Below are 16,741 nucleotides of genomic sequence, written 5' to 3' on the forward strand. Positions count from 1 at the left end.
CTATCTATCTCTATTATAGCTCAACTCTTTTCTAGGGTTTGAGTTACAATCGATTGATTCTTTATATATTTTGTTATCCTGGTTTGTTTTCTGATTCCTTTGAGTGATTGGATTCAAATCGGTTGATTGTTGTTATTATTATTATTATTTTTAATATTCTCAGTCTATACTTATTCCTTCATAATAGGGATCAAGTATTGGTTGATTGATTATTACAGTTTTACTGTTTTCTCGATTCTGGCTTAAACCTTTGTTAGGTTTTGAGTCCTAATCGATTGATTATATATCATTATCATAATTATCTTGATTGGGTATTTCCTTATAAGGTTCATATTCAATTGATTGATTCTCAAACTATCTTTATTTTCTCAATCGATATTTACTCCTTATTCATAGGATTTGAATATTGATTGATTCTTGATGCTCGTGTTTGAGGATGAATATTAAAGACCTTTTTTTTTAGTCCTTAGACACTTGAAGTAGTATATTGATTATTGAATTTCATCCATATGTTGATTAATTAAGTTTGTGTTATTGAATTCCATATAGTCATAGCCGATTTAGGTTATACCTTGTTTAAGGCTGCGGTCCGGGGTCCTAGTTATTGGGTGTTAAAGTTCTTCCGCTGTTAGTTTCTCGTAAGTTCTTGTGTAATTCGTTTGTTAATCTTCCAAGTTCCCACGGTAAGGATTTCTTTTCTCTCCTTGATTCTGTAGCAAGTTCCTTCATCAATGAGCTCTTGTGTCGGACAAGGGTAAACTGCCCATTGCTTAAATACTTGGACTATAGACAAGGACTTCTTTGGTTGTTCTTGATCTTTTTTTTTACTGTTCTTCATGGTGTACTTCATGTGTATTGTTTGTGTCTTGCTTCGATCAATATGTGGCTCGGTGGTTACTGTCTTTGAACTATATATATCAGAATCTGATCATTTTAGTATTTTGTATGTTTACTTGATTGATGGTCTAATCACGCTATTTGCAACTCTATTTTACTGGTTCTGTTTGCTTGTTTCTAAATGGGGTTCTTTGATCAGTATACCTATTTTGCAGACACCTCTGTTTTTTTTTTTTTAAATTGCTTGATTAGTACTTGTTGCCAGCCATATATGTTGGCTCATTGTTGCTCAGCAACCTAGTGGCTCGATCTTTTGGTTATTTGCTTGTCATTTCTTTCTAAATTTGAATCTAAGTGGCTCTGTCTGATTATTTTAGTTTCATGTTCGGTGATGTTAGATACTTTTGGCTGTCAATTAGCTTGGTGCTAAGTTTTCCTTTAAAACAATATGCTTGGTATTACTTAAGTGTTATGCATGAAATTTTTTTCTTCGTCTTGATCTGGTCCATATCTGATAAATATAACATGATTCATGGATAGTGTACTGTGAAACACTTGGTTGTCTACTCTCATCTTGTTCTATCATCTTCTCAATCTCTTTTTAATCTTTAAAACTTTGTAAATCATGTTGATTTTTTATTTGCAATTTAAAGGAGCCGATGCTTTTTGGGAAGTCTTAAGGTTGCTTATTAATATGGTATGTCAATTTTTTAGTTAATTTCTGTAAAGGGAACAATGGCAAACCATTTAGTCATTTTCTTATGTGGTGTCTTGAGTAAGATCTTTTGATCCTTTGTTAATCTGAGGAGATTTTTTTGGTTTTGTGAGTATGGTTTGTTTGTTTACCGAGTCTTTGTTATTATTAAACTACAAATGGTTGTTGATTACTTTGTGCCTATGTGCCTCTGATCTAATTGTTATGAGTAATATTATCGTTTCACTTATTTCTTGTTTCTTATACATGTTAAATATAGAAGGTAATCTGAGTATGTGATCACTTTTAATCTTGCTGTTAATGACGTGGTTGTATTTGACTAAGCTTGATATGCTCTTGTTTGGTTTGATGCGGCTATCTCCTAAGTTATGTTCTATGCATGGTATGTGTCTTTTGATATAAGTCTGAGTAGATGTTTTTGATTTCTCTATCTTGGTAAGACTTCTTTGAGTTATTTATAATATTGTTGTTTTGCAGCCTTGTACTATTGTTGGCTGTGTATATTGCATGCTTGTTGTGATTGTAACACCCCGCTAAAGCGGAATATACGGGATGCACAGATAAGCACAATTGCACACAGCACAAGTTCCAACACAGCCATTACTATATTTGAAGAACAGAAGTACGATTGTTATTACAGAACATAAATGAACTTAGAATGGTCAATATCTGGGAGACAGAACAATTGTCTTTTCAGAACAGAACTTGAACTGATGTAGCAAGGAAGATCTTCATAGCTCCTGAACTTGTACGCTCGACAATCGCCACAAGTATGAGCTTAGAAGGGAAGACTCCTATGCTAAAGAACTATGAACCTAGCCTGAAAAGCATGTAAGTTCGAAAGGTCAACTACAAAGGTAGTTGGTGAGATTCACATAATGTACTTTTAGTTTACATATACGTATATATGTATAGTAAGAACAAGATCATAAGTTTTGTACGTCGAACCAATGTACTTTGTAATAGTAAGGACTAGATCAAGGTCTGCACTTTGAACAGAAGTACTTTATGATAGTAAGAACTAGGTCAAGAACTGCACTTTGAACACAAGCACTTTATAATAGTATGAATAGAACAAGAACATATAATAAACTTTGGTTATAAGTTTTCACTGCTAAACCGATTGGCCAGAACTGAACCTTAATGTAATAGTATGCTCATATAGCTCAAGTATGTCAAGTAAGATCTATGTCAGAACAATGACATGACCAAGAACAAGTAATATGCATCCTCCTGAACTGTGGAGAATGAGGGTGGGCCTACCCTAAACAGCGCTGTCCATAATTACCTACGGTTCATTCCCTGAACTGTGGGATATGAATTGATAGCATTAAACAAGAACTGAACAAGTACATGTACGAACTAGACATAATAAAGATCAAGTACAGTAGTATAAATGTATTTAAGATCCTGCCCATTCAAGACTTAAATACTCCTTCAAACAGTTTAAGGATCATTTCATAAGTAGTTCAAGATCAAGCTCATAATATAGTACGTAAAATAATTCACGAACATATCTACAAATACGAAAATAGTTTTCATGATTTTCAGTCCCCGATAAAGAACTTTGAACAAATGTACGAAAGGGGGATTAGTGAACTCACAGTGATCCGGTACAAGCACAGAGATAGATAGTTATCTCTATCACAATCCAAGCACGTCTTGATGGATTCCTAAGCACATAATGATCATAATGAAGTACATATATTAGTTCATGTGATTATTCAATCACAAAAATGTCCTTGATGAACTGATGATTTGGTCCTTTGAAGATCTTTGAACGTTTTGACTCAAAAGAGTTTTAGATGAAATTTAAGTACATGAACTGGACTTGATTTGAACGTTTTTGAACTCACACATAAGTACTTATCGTGTTAATGAGTTGAACATGTCTTTATTAATGAACTTTCGTCTTTAGAACTCAATTTAGTTGATCATAGAACTCGCACTTTGATAACCAAGTACTCATTTGTACTTAATTAGGGTTTGCACTTTGTACGTTGTCTTAGATCGAGCCATGATCTAGCTTAAGTGTAAATGATCAGCCTTTGAGGTGTTTAATCAAGTAATAATGATGTTAAGACCTGATTTGGTGTTTAAGGATCAAGTGTGGTATGATATAGAACAAGTACGTGTTGTTTTAAGATGAACATATGATCGTTTTAGGGTTTTGAAGCCAAGATCGTCTTAATGGACATGTCAAGATCGCTCTGTTGTCTAGCCAGGATCGTTTTAGATGCCTCAAGGTCAAGATCGTTTCTCCAAGATCGTTTCAATGTACAAGGATCAAGATCGTCTTACAAGATCGTTTTAAGGAACAAGGTACAAGATCATTTTAGAGGACAAGAACTCAAGATCATCTTAAGTATTTGAACAGGATCGTCCCACTGGACTTTGCAAAAGATCGTCTCACTGGACTTAGCACAAGATCGTCTCACTGGACCTAGCACAAGATCGTCCCATTCCAAGGACATGATCAAGTGTTTGAGCAAAACCAATCCAAAGGATCGGTTACCCATTAACGTACCAACAACACCACAACACCACACAAGATCAAACGAACATGAACAATGAACCAAGGAGCTGGCCAGAACGATCTTGGGCTCAAGATCATTCCACAAGATCGTTCTAGGGGGCTAAACGAGCTGAGCATGAACTTAATTCAATACACGATGATCTCGATCGATTCCGGGACAAGTTAGAACATAAAACTTGTACATATATGCACATAAACACTAACCATTAACACTTTTAACGATTTCAAGATCATCTATAACATAAAATAGGTGTGGCACATCAAGAACAAGTTTCCTTTCTTTTTCAAAAATGGGTTTTGGATATTCAAGCATGTTATGACCCAAATTTGTTCACATATATGTTATTAAACACTTTTAGACACAAACCCATTAAACATTAACACGATTTCATATCAAAATTTAACCAAATCATCATGAACATAAAGTTGGAAAAGTTCACTTTTAATTTGATCAAAAACTCATAATTTGTTGTTGTTACCTGAAATTTTTGATTCCAGAAACACGTTTTGATTATCACAAGGATGCTAAAAGTGCTAAAAATTTTGAGTGACTCTTGTTGTTTGTATAGTGGTTGCATGATGGTTGTTTAAGGTTATTTACCTTGTATTGGTTGAAGAATGATATATGTTTTGACCATGAGACTGTAGTCCAAATTGGTGTAGACAATGATTGGGGTTTTTTTTGTTATTTGGGTGTGATACAAAGTTTACATTCAGTAAGTTGGTTTTTTACTTATAAGAAAACCGTTGGTTGTTTTTCTTTTATCTTTACTTTATGTTTGCAAGGTGTTGGTTGTTTAGTTTGGATTAAATTTTGCCTATTTTCGTGATGAGGTCATAAAAGTTTCCCTAAAACTCAAATTAGTCTTTATGTTCTTTGCATGTTTAGTTGTTTGCTTTACTTGTGAAGTTGTAAAAGTTTTTGGTTAAGTTGGATTAGTCTTTATATTCCTCTCACTTGAGATTGATTGGTATCTATCTGATGTTGTTCCTGCCACTTCTTTATGATGTTATGGTTGTCCTTTTATTGGAAGGTTGATGGTGTTTATGACATGATGTTCTTAGTCGCTCTTTGAATCTATTTTTATACATGTTAGGTTGTTGGTCAGGGAAGTCTTCTTTATCTCTAACCTTTTTTTTATATAATTTGATGTGTCTCATCTCTCTTGTTTTTTGTTTCTTTCTTGACCCTGAATCGTTTGTTATATAATCTATGAGCCATTTCTTTATATTTTGGTATTTAACAACAAGATTGAAAGGGGGGAATATTAGTATTATTAGGTTTGGTAGTAGTGTGATTGTGTTTGGTGAAGGTTGATATCATTACAAAGTATGAAAGACGTGTGTTTTATAAAAGTTTTTCTTTCTCAAATCTCTTGAAATCTAAAAATCCTACTATTTTAAAACATAATTGAGTTTGAAAAACCCCAAAAATCCATGTTTTTCTGTGTTGCTCTTGTCTTGGTTGATACCTTAATCTTTATTATTATTATTATTATTATTATTATTATTATTATTATTATTATTATTATTTATTATTATTTATTATTATTATTATTATTATTATTATTATTATATGATAATAGTCATATTTAACCCAAAATTGTATGAATTACAATAAGGATTAGATTAGTAGAATAAAAGAAAATCAATACAACTTTCTAACAACCCAACATCGTATGAATTACAATATGGATTAATATGAAAGGTTAAGGACCAATGATAAATTAGACTATATGTTATACCTTTTGATAGTGCGATCTTACTCGAAGAGCAAATCGTGCTGATAACGTATTAGATAACAATGACTAACAAAGATTACAAAGACATAAGAAAGTAGAGAGTAAGGGAGTTCTTATATTATATTAAGATATCTCTAATACAATGCCACTATTTATAGGGCTCTAGGAACCTTATAACAATAAATGAAATTGAAGGTTATGTACATGGATAGTCACAATATAAATATACATTTATAACACTCCCCCTTGACTATCCATTTCATACGCATGATGCTACCTCGTTAAAAACCTTGCAAGGAAAACCTAGTGGGACAAAACCTTGCTAAGGGAAAAAGAGTGCAGTGCGTATTTTCTCCCCCTGATGATGATCACATAAGCTCCTTGAGTTGACGCATCCCAATCCCATGCACCAACTTCTTGAATGTAGAGGTCGGAAGTGATTTGGTAAACAAGTCTGCCAAATTTTCGCTGGAACGGATTTGTTGGACGCTAATATCTCCATTCTTTTGCAAATCATGTGTGAAGAAGAACTTTGGTGAAATGTGCTTTGTTCTATCACCTTTGATGTACCCTTGCTTCAGTTGTGCAATGCATGTTGCGTTGTCTTCGTGTAAAATTGTCGGTCCTTCATCTCTCGAAGATATGCCACAAGACTCACGTATGTGTTGTATTACAGCCCTTAACCAAACACATTCTCGACTAGCTTCATGAATCGCCAATAATTCTGCATGGTTTAATGATGTGGCTGTGATTGTTTGCTTTACAGAACGCCTTGAAATTGTGGTACCTCCACTTGTAAATAAATATCCAGTTTGAGATCGTCCATTGTGAGGGTCAGATAAATATCCTGCATCTGCATAACCAACCAAACTTGTTTTCGATTGGTTTGTAAAATACAAACCCATATCTTTTGTACCTTGAAGATATCGAAAAATTTGTTTTACCCCATTCCAATGCCTCCTTGTTGGGCATGAACTATATCTTGCCAATAAGTTTACCGAAAATGATATATCTGGTCGCGTATGGCTAGCAAGAAACATTAGTGCACCAATTGCACTTAAATACGGTATTTCTGGACCAATAATTTCCTCCTCATCGCTCAGGGGTCGGAATTGGTCTTTCTCAACATCAAGCGACCTTACAACCATTGGGGTACTCAAGGGATGTTATTTTTCCATGTAAAATCTTTTGAGTACTTTCTCTGCATATGTTTCTTGATGCACAAGGATTCCACCCTTCAGATGTTCCATTTGTAACCCGAGACAAAATTTCGTCTTTCCTAGGTCTTTCATTTCAAATTCCCTTTTTAAATATTCAACCGCCCTTTGAAACTCCCCCGGAGTTCCAATTATGTTCAAGTCGTCAACATATACGGCAATTATCACATATTCTGAACTTGACCTTTTCATGAAGATACACGGGCATACTGAATCAATTTTGTAACCTTCTTTCAATAAATACTCACTAAGGCGATTATACCACATATGCCCAGATTGTTTCAGCCCATATAATGATTTATTTAATTTAATTGAAAGTTGTTCTCGAGAACTTGATTTACATGAATTTGGCAATTTGAACCCTTCAGGGAGTTTCATGTAAATATCGGTATCAAGTGAGCCGTAGAGATAGGCTGTTACAACATCCATTAGACGCAGATCAATCCCTTCTCGTATCACCAGACTAGTAAGATAACGGAAAGTTGTCGCATCCACCACTGGAGAATATGTCTCCTCATAATCAATCCCAGGTCTTTGTGAGAATCCTTGTGCTACCAATCTTGCCTTGTATCGGACAATTTCATTTTTCTCATTACGCTTTCGTACAAAGACCCATTTATAGCCGACAGGATTTACACCTTGAGGTGTATGGACCACCGGTCCAAAAACTTCTCGTTTATTTAGGTAATCTAATTCTGCCTTGATTGCGTCTTTCCATTTTGGCCAATCATTTCTTTGTTTACATTCATCAACAGATTTTGGTTCTTGATCCTCATTGTTTTCCATTACTTCTAGCGCTACATTATATGAAAAAACTATCATCGACGTCGATTTCATTTCGATTCCATACCTTCCTAGACATGATATAATTTATTGAGATCTCTTCATTTTCAGGAACCTGAGGTTCTTCGGGAACCATCATGTCTAGTGTCTCTCCAAGAGACTCCTTTTCCGGTGTTAACATTACCTCGACTTGACCATCGACATTATTTGCTCCTTTCTTCTTTCGAGGATTTTTATCTTTGGAACCGATTGGTCTACCACGTTTGAGACGTGGTTTTGACTCATTACCAACACGTGGTTGTCCTTCTGGGACACTTATTTTCATTGGAGCATTGGCAGCTGGTATATGTGACTTGGTCACTCTCTTTGGGTCAGTGAATGTGTCTGGTAATTGATTTGCTAATCCTTGTAAATGAATAATCCTTTGAACTTCTAGTTCACACTGTTTAGTTCAAGGATCAAGATGAGATAATGGTAATTCACTCCAAGTTATATTGTTATTTTTCAGCTGCTTTTCATCTCCCCCTAATGTTGGGAAAGTTGATTCAAGAAAATGACAATCAGCAAATCGAGCCGTAAACAAATCTCCTGTTGATGGCTTTAAATACTTAATGATTGATCGTGATTCATACCCAACATATATCCCTAACCTTCTTTGAGGTCCCATCTTTGTGCGTTGTGGTGGAGCGATAGGAACATATACAGCACAACCAAAGATCCTTAAATGGGAAATATCTTGTTCCTGACCAAAAACCAACTTTAACGGGGAAGAGGTATGGTAACTCGTTGGCCTGATGCGAATTAGTGCTGCTGCATGTAAAACTGCATGCACCCAAGCAGTTACTGGTAGTTTTGATTTCATAATCATTGGCCTTGCAACCATTTGGATTTGCTTGATAAGTGATTCAGCGAGTCCATTTTGTGTATGTACATGAGGTACAGGATGCTCTACAGTTATCCCAATAGACATGCAATAATCGTTAAATGATTGGGATGTAAATTCACCAACATTGTCCAACCGAATTTTCTTGATGGGGTAATCCGGGAATTGTGCTCTCAGCTTTATCAATTGAGCTAGTAGTCGTGCAAATGCCATATTACGACTTGATAGTAAGCATACATGTGACCATCTGGTTGATGCATCAATTAGGACCATAAAGTATCTAAATGGTCCGCTAGACGGGTGTATAGGTCCACATATATCCCCATGTATTCTTTCCAAAAAACTCAAAGATTCTGTCCCCACCTTGACTGGTGATGGTCGGGTAATTAACTTCCCCTGTGAGCATGCAACACATGTAATGTCTTTGGACTGAAGAATCTTCTGGTTCTTCAAAGAATGTCCACATGAATTTTCAATAAATTTTCGCATCATAACTGATCCGGGATGGCCTAGCCGGTCATGCCAAATGATAAAGTTTTCTTGGTCCATAAACTTCTGATTTATGACCGCGTTTGATTCAACTACACTAATTTTAGTACAATACAAACCCGAGGCAAGTGCGGGTAATTCTTCTAACACATGCTTTTTACCCGAAATCACATTTGTAATTTGAAGGTACTAATCATCATTTTCACAAGTAGTCTTAAGATGATATCCATTTTGACGAATATCTTTAAAGCTTATTAGGTTTCTTTGAGATAATGGAGAAAATAATGCATTGTTAATTTTAAGTGGAGTTCCATTTTGTAGAACAATATAAGCTTCTCCAAAACCTTCAATTAATTTAGATTTTCCAGATATAGTACCAACATTTGCCTCTTTCAAAGATAAATTAGAAAAATATCTTCTTTTTTTTTAGAATTGTATGTGTAGAACCACTGTCAATAAGACATTCATCTTTTTCATTAGTTAAATACTCCATATGCTTCAAAAGAAAAATAAAGTTCCATAAATAAAAGATATACGAGTAATAAGAAAAAAAAATTATTCCATTTCAAGACAAGACATGACAAATCTCAAACGAGAATTTCTTAACAAAACATAAAAAAAATAACATAGCATAAATTCTAATCATCCATATTAAGGGAAAAGTTGGAGGCATCCAAATGGGTTGTATCAGCCATGACATCACCAAAATCAAAATTAGCTTGCTCGATAAGGAAATCATTATAATCCAGATTAGTTGCATTAGTGTTTTCTTTGGGAGCATCAACACTTCCATCTTCGTATGTGAAATTTGACTCTATCCCTTTTCCTTTGTCTTTGATTGATTGTTTATAAAGTTCCACCAAGTGTTTAGGTGTGCGACATGTACGAGCCCAATGGTTGTTGCCTCCTCATCGATAGCATGTATTTGATGGGGTTCCATTTTTCTTTTTCCCTTTGTCATCATTGGTTTTCTTTTCACTATCATGCAACTTTTGGTGGGTTCCCTTGTTTTTGAATTGAATACCTTGATAATTTTCTCGAGCATATCCACGCCCACATCCACGACCACGACTATGACCACGACCACGATAATAGCCACGACCACGTCCTTGACTTCCACTTTGGCCATTATATGTTGCCACATTCACTTCAGGGAATGGGGTTGCACCAACCGGACGGGCCTCGTGGTTTTTCATTAAGAGTTCATTATTTTGCTCGGCACAAGTAAACATGATATTAATTCACTATATTTGGTAAAGCCCTTTTCACGATATTGTTGTTGCAAGACAACGTTTGAGGCATGAAAGGTGGAAAATGTTTTTTCCAACATATCCTCATCAGTAATATCAGCACCACATAAATTCATTTGTGATGTGATTCTAAACATGACTGAGTTATACTCACTTATAGACTTAAAGTCTTGCAATCTTAAACTGTGCCATTCATGACGAGCATTTGGCAATATCACCGATTTTTGGTGGTCATACCTCGACTTCAAATTGGTCCATAGGACAAGTGGGTCTTTCACAGTGAGGTATTCATTTTTCAATGACTTATGGATATGATGGCGTAAAAATATCATCGCCTTTGCTTTATCTTGGGCACTAGTCATATTTTCTTCTTTAATTGTATCCCCAAGATTGTTAGCATCCAAATGGATTTCGGCATCCAATACCCATGACAAGTAATTTTTCCCAGTGATATCTAGTGCCGCAAACTCAAGTTTTGCAAGATTCGACATGATTAACTATATTAAATAAACACACATGAATTAATATAACTAATATTATAGAACAATAAATATTGATGAGAATGATTATTAGCTTGATGGATACTGTCGAACATGTTGATACAAGCAGAACACATAATTTACTAGTTAACCACTCAAAAACAAATAACTCTTCATGTGAAAAACAAATGTTTTTTTTTTATTTTATTTTTATTTAACACACATTAATGATTCTATAAAATACATATGTAATAATAAACTACAATATAAAATATATTATCAATCGATTTGATACATATGAATTTAAACAGTCGTTATATGTGTGAAAATTTAATTATATAACAAAAGAACATAGCTACAATAATATGATTATATACAAAGGTAAAAGTATATGATAGTCTTTTCAAATTACCAAATTAACCAGTAAAGAAAAGAAAAACCCTTACGTAATAACATTAGTAAAATGACCAAGCCTTTGAAAGATGGTATTGATTTAGAAAAATATATTAGTCCATTATGTGAAAAAGCAAACACATCATTATCATTAGATATAATATGTATATACCCTTTTGTGTCTATATTTATATATGTTATCAGAATCAAAGCATTAATTAAAACTAAAATAATATATATACAAATTTACTGAAAAGAAGTATTGTAAATAAAGACGAAAAGTTGGAGTGGCTTTATACTTGTATTACTATTCGAAGTTAAAAATACAAGATGACCAAATTAAATCACAGAAACTTTACCAACGAAAAGACCAAGACTCTATTTTATGGTCATGTGATAATAGTCATATTTAACCCACAATTGTATGAATTACAATAAGGATTAGATTAGTAGGATAAAAGAAAATCAATACAACTTTCTAACAACCCAACATCGTACGAATTACAATATGGATTAGTATGAAAGGTTAAGGAACAATGATAAATTAGACTATATGTTATACCTTTTGATAGTGCGATCTTACTCGAAGAGCAAATCATGCTGATAACGTATTAGATAACAATGACTAACAAAGATTACAAAGACATAAGAAAGTACAGAGTAAGGGAGTTCTTATATTATATTAAGATATCTCTAATACAATGTCACTATTTATAGGGCTCTAGGAACCTTATAACAATATGAGATTGAAGGTTATGTACATGGATAGTCACAATATAAATATACATTTATAACATTATTATTATTATTATTATTATTATTATTATTATTATTATTATTATTATTATTATTATTATTATATTGGTTCCTTGTTGATTTGTTGTTCTAATTACAGAGTTTGAATCAACTGGATTATAAGATGAGGCAAGGTGTTTATGTTGTTGGGCTTATCACCGATTCGAAGCTTCTAGCTGATGTTGTTTGTAGCAAGTGTAATGGAATTAGACCCTGTTCTTTTGAATTCCTTGGAGTTAGGGTTGAAGTCACCTAGTGCATTCTTGATTTCGGTCATGAAGTCCATATATTAAGTGAAAGGAGACCGGGAAAGATTGCGTTTTTTATTGATTCATTCTGGCTATATGGTGGCGGATTCAGTTGCTGCTTTAACAAATGACAGGGTTGGGTTAATATCTGATGAGTGTCACATGTTGTTTGTTTATGCTGCTCATGGGACTCGTCTTTATGGTTCTTATATTGAACGACTGCCTTGCCTTGCCTTGCCTGCTAATGATAATTATGGTTATAGTCGTCTCAAAGGATTGTTGGAATCTCATGAGATGTCGACTTTTAAGGGGATGTTTGGTAGGGTGGAATGGAAATGGTGGAAATGAAATGAGAATCATTTCCCTTGTTTGGTTACACAAGAGAATGGAAATGAAGAGGTAGAAGGGGGAATCATTTCCATTCTCATGATTCCTCCCAAAATGATAAAGAATAGTAAGAATGGAATCAAATTATCTTTTTTTTCTTTTTTTCTCATGTATTTAATTATTAATTTTAATTATTTATATTATGATATTATAATTAGTTTTTGTTAAAAAAAAATTTCATATTAATTTGTTTATTTTTTATAATTCTCTTATTATGATTCTCTATTGTTATCAAACAATGTAATTATTCTCTTTCCAAATACTCCTACTATTTCCTACTATTTTCATTCTTTATTACATTTCTATTCTCAATGATTCCCTTCTACCAAACGCCCCCAGTCTTGATTGAAGGTTTTAGTTGTTGGAAGATGAGGATGATGTTGTGTTAGAGGAATTAATGTCCAGAAAGTCCTGATTTTGCTATTGACAATATAATCTGGCATTTTGTGAACATGAGGTTTGCTTGTTTTTTTTTTTTTTTTTTTTCTTTCGATATGAGGAACTTCTTGGTCTACTTCATCAGTTAGTACATTTAAGTTCGTGGTGCCAAATGGAGAATGTACTAGTTTTGTGCTTAGATTCGATGCGGCTACAGTCACTCTTCCATAGAAGTCTAAGCAAGATCTTTTTTGTCTTACTCGTGTTCTGCTATGCTAGCTCTCCATTGCTGATCTAAAATTCTAAATGGTTGATATAACTCATGACTTCAAGAGCCAACCAGGTTGACAAGAAGAGCCAGCAATTGGGCATGCTCTGACGGTCCTGTTTATATATTTCTCATCTATTTGAGAGTTATTATCTTGTTTTAGCCCATGTTAGTGCGCTTGGGGTGAAAGACCCTCGGTGTGACTAACATTCCGGCTGCCCACATTTAGTGTGACTAATTGGCATGGCCTTTGTAAACCGATAGTCTTTATCTTGATTCTTTTCTGTTCAAAAACGTTTTTGTTTTGGTTCTTGTTGGACTCAGATTTTTTGGTGATTTGGATCAAGGTTTTTTGCTGGGTTGAATCTTCTATGTTCCGGTAAGAGCATTCTTTGGCATAACTTCTTCTAACCTGGAAGTATCTCACGCTAAGATTGAGGGGGGATGTTGTGAAATATGTCGTTATTCAATCTTAGCCATGATTACTTGGAAACAAAGATAGAGCTGCAATTACAACTCATGATGATACGGGCTAAGTTAAAAGCTTGTTGGGCCAATGGGTTTAATGGGCTGAATCTTTTTTGTTGGGCGAAATGATATACAAAGAGGAATGGGACATTCACAACGGTAAGAATATTTCCTAGATATGTAATCACATATGAGCAGCTCCTAGAAATAAGCAACACTCCAACAATGTAGCCGTTTTATTATCTCTGCTCTTCAACTTTTTATTTTCTTTTATATTTCCATATTTTCTATATTAGTCTGATTAATATTGAGGTGATATCATCTATATATCACTTTAATTGTAAATAATCTCTTTTGATAATAAGAGTGACATCAAATCAGGCCGACTCCCTTGATTATATGGTTCTTTGTTAGTTTGGTTATGTTTTGATTTAGTAAAGCTATAAATCTCTTCACATATATACCCACCCACGGCATAGCATCTTTGGGGATTCCAAACCCATTTTGCTAGGAGAGATCGATTAAAGGCAGTATAGCAAGACCTTATAAATGAAAATTAAAAACAGGCTATAATATATTTGTTCGCCACTTCTAGGGAACTGAGACCAAGATTTTTGTTAATTCTTTCTTTATAACTTGTATATGTTATGTTTCTTCTTCTTCTGTCCAATGTTCTGCTCCTCTTGGTAAATACCTTTTTTTTGTTTGGACGGCAAAGAGATACTATTATAAACGAAATAACCTCCCAGCAAGACGCTAGAAGGGTAAAAGTACAAGCAAAAAGCAGAGAAATGCTACAAACTACACGTCCTCAGCCCCTCTAGGTGATTGATAGTGTAAGTAGATGGTTGAAAACATCTTAAACAACTGATTTAACTAAACGTTGCTCCGGCCAAAGTATGCCTATCTTTGATAAAATAGTAAATCGATAATTACTGCAAAATTAAAAATATAAATCTTCTGGATGTACATAAGGTCACTTCACTCCAATATGACAAACTTTAATGGGTTTTTTTATTTGTGCCACTCCTAGTAAAGCCAAGGATTTATATAGATGTTAAAACATCCAATAAATTAGCAGCATATATGAAATCATATGCAAAGTTGAATCAAATTTATATGTTTATAATTGATGAGTCGATCATCTGAAGCAATACTTAAATATCTTAACTTGACAAGTTGCAAGAAGAGTCTCTTTTGAGTAATTGACCTTGTAAACAATGGTAAACAAGGACGATGTACATATGTTTACACTATACTGTATTTGGAAGTTATGATTTCTGGGCATTGAAATGCACATCCAAAATAACTGTTAAAGGTATGATTAGCCATTTTGATACTATACTTTTAAGTCTTAGATAGATTAATGGGAAGAGTTTTTACGAAAATGTTTTCAACAAAAGAATAAAGTCAGTGGACAAAAATAATGATTTAGACATATAGACTCGGTCTTAAAAGTTAGATAACTGGTTACATCACACATAGTTAAATGGGCTCTATCGGGCTGGGCCGATCAGTCTATATGCCAAATAGGTAAATATAATAGAGTTACTTTCATATATATCTCTTCTAAAGCATGAAATATCATATTTATCCAAACATTGCTCCAAAACCATTGCATACCATGCATTAAAAACTTGTAATTTGAATATATATATATATATGATATTTAGGGGGTTTAGGAAGGGGATATTTGATATTTGCCCAATATAATATGTTGTGACTTGCATCAGTGGCCTCATTACTATCGTCTTGAATGGGCAGTAATTTGACATTTTCATACGACGTCTTTATAGAAACTCTACGTGTGGAAAGCTAAAGCTTTACTCGACGAATGAAACTACTAACTCTTAATTAGCATTCTGCTATAGTAGAAACTCATTAATCTTTTTCCATATGCTATTCAGAGAAAATTTACAACAATGAAAAATGCATCTTTGGACATTTTCTTGGTCGAACACAACAGATTTTTATACACTAGATTGTGAATCCCCCTTTCATATGAATAACGAATATGTAATAAATTCGAAGAATTTCTAATTTTCTAATTACGGGTTTCAGGTTTTTTCCCCAGTATCTTTTTGTTTGATTTACAATATATTACAAAACTGCATGCAATTGGGATGTGAGCTCGAAAAATTCATCTTCATGGCAAGAAATGGTTAGGCCTCCCATTGGATGATCAAACCCGAACTCTTCCTCTGATTGACGCAACAAGCCTTGGAACAACGGTTCATCCAAGAACGTTACCGGGATAACAACCCTTCTCTTGGAGTTTTCGCCAACATACACTGCCAAATGACCTTTGGGCACATCCCTTTGATAAATAATTCTTTTAGTGTATGCATTCAGCCTGCTGAAACCTTTAACATTATACATTAATGAAGCAGATAAACGCGTAAGATCCATGTCTAGGAGTACGTGTGTGAGAAAATCAAAATGTGTTTAGATTCAAACGTAAATCTCTTGGAAAAAAACAAATGGGGTGTAATTAGCGTTTCAAGTAACAAGTTGCAATTTTTGAGAGAGATAAGATACAAGACTAGTAAGTTAAAAGGTTTCAAGAAATGTATTTATAGGCAAGAATGCAAGATGTTATTTGCAAAGGATGGAGGCATGGAGCCTGCCTTACATGGCTTTTCCAAGAATGTGCAACATTAAGTTCAAGCTTTAAAATAATCAAAATGAAAAACGATCATACAGGAGACGCGTCAAACTCCGACTCCGAAGCTGTTATCTTAGCTATTAAAGCCAAGGAATCTTTATATATAGTTACACCTCAACTTGAGCAAATTAATGATTACTTCAAATTTTAAATTAGTTCACACATATTTCTTCTTTCACACACAAGATCACTGAGAATTCTTTGGAAT

The 16,741-nt window shown here is 34.0% G+C and overlaps 2 protein-coding genes across 2 annotated transcripts; both read right to left on the reverse strand.

The window, feature by feature from the left end:
- Positions 1–10,397: 10,397 nt before the first annotated feature.
- Positions 10,398–10,943, reverse strand: LOC122607725. The gene has a single exon (XM_043780788.1). It carries the CDS (start codon positions 10,941–10,943, stop codon positions 10,398–10,400), a length of 546 nt encoding a protein of 181 aa, XP_043636723.1.
- A 5,025-nt stretch (positions 10,944–15,968) lies between these two features.
- LOC122607812 (auxin-responsive protein SAUR23-like) lies at positions 15,969–16,277 on the reverse strand. The gene has a single exon (XM_043780900.1). It carries the CDS (start codon positions 16,275–16,277, stop codon positions 15,969–15,971), a length of 309 nt encoding a protein of 102 aa, XP_043636835.1.
- Positions 16,278–16,741: the final 464 nt, after the last annotated feature.

Source organism: Erigeron canadensis, chromosome 1 (genome assembly GCF_010389155.1).
Source record: "Erigeron canadensis isolate Cc75 chromosome 1, C_canadensis_v1, whole genome shotgun sequence".
Taxonomy (NCBI): Eukaryota; Viridiplantae; Streptophyta; class Magnoliopsida; order Asterales; family Asteraceae; genus Erigeron; species Erigeron canadensis.

What these genes read in the sequence shown, in the direction of transcription:
- LOC122607725 (XM_043780788.1), bottom strand. Translation starts at nt 10,943, where the DNA reads ATGTCGAATCTTGCAAAACTTGAGTTTGCGGCACTAGATATCACTGGG.
- LOC122607812 (XM_043780900.1), bottom strand. Translation starts at nt 16,277, where the DNA reads ATGGATCTTACGCGTTTATCTGCTTCATTAATGTATAATGTTAAAGGT.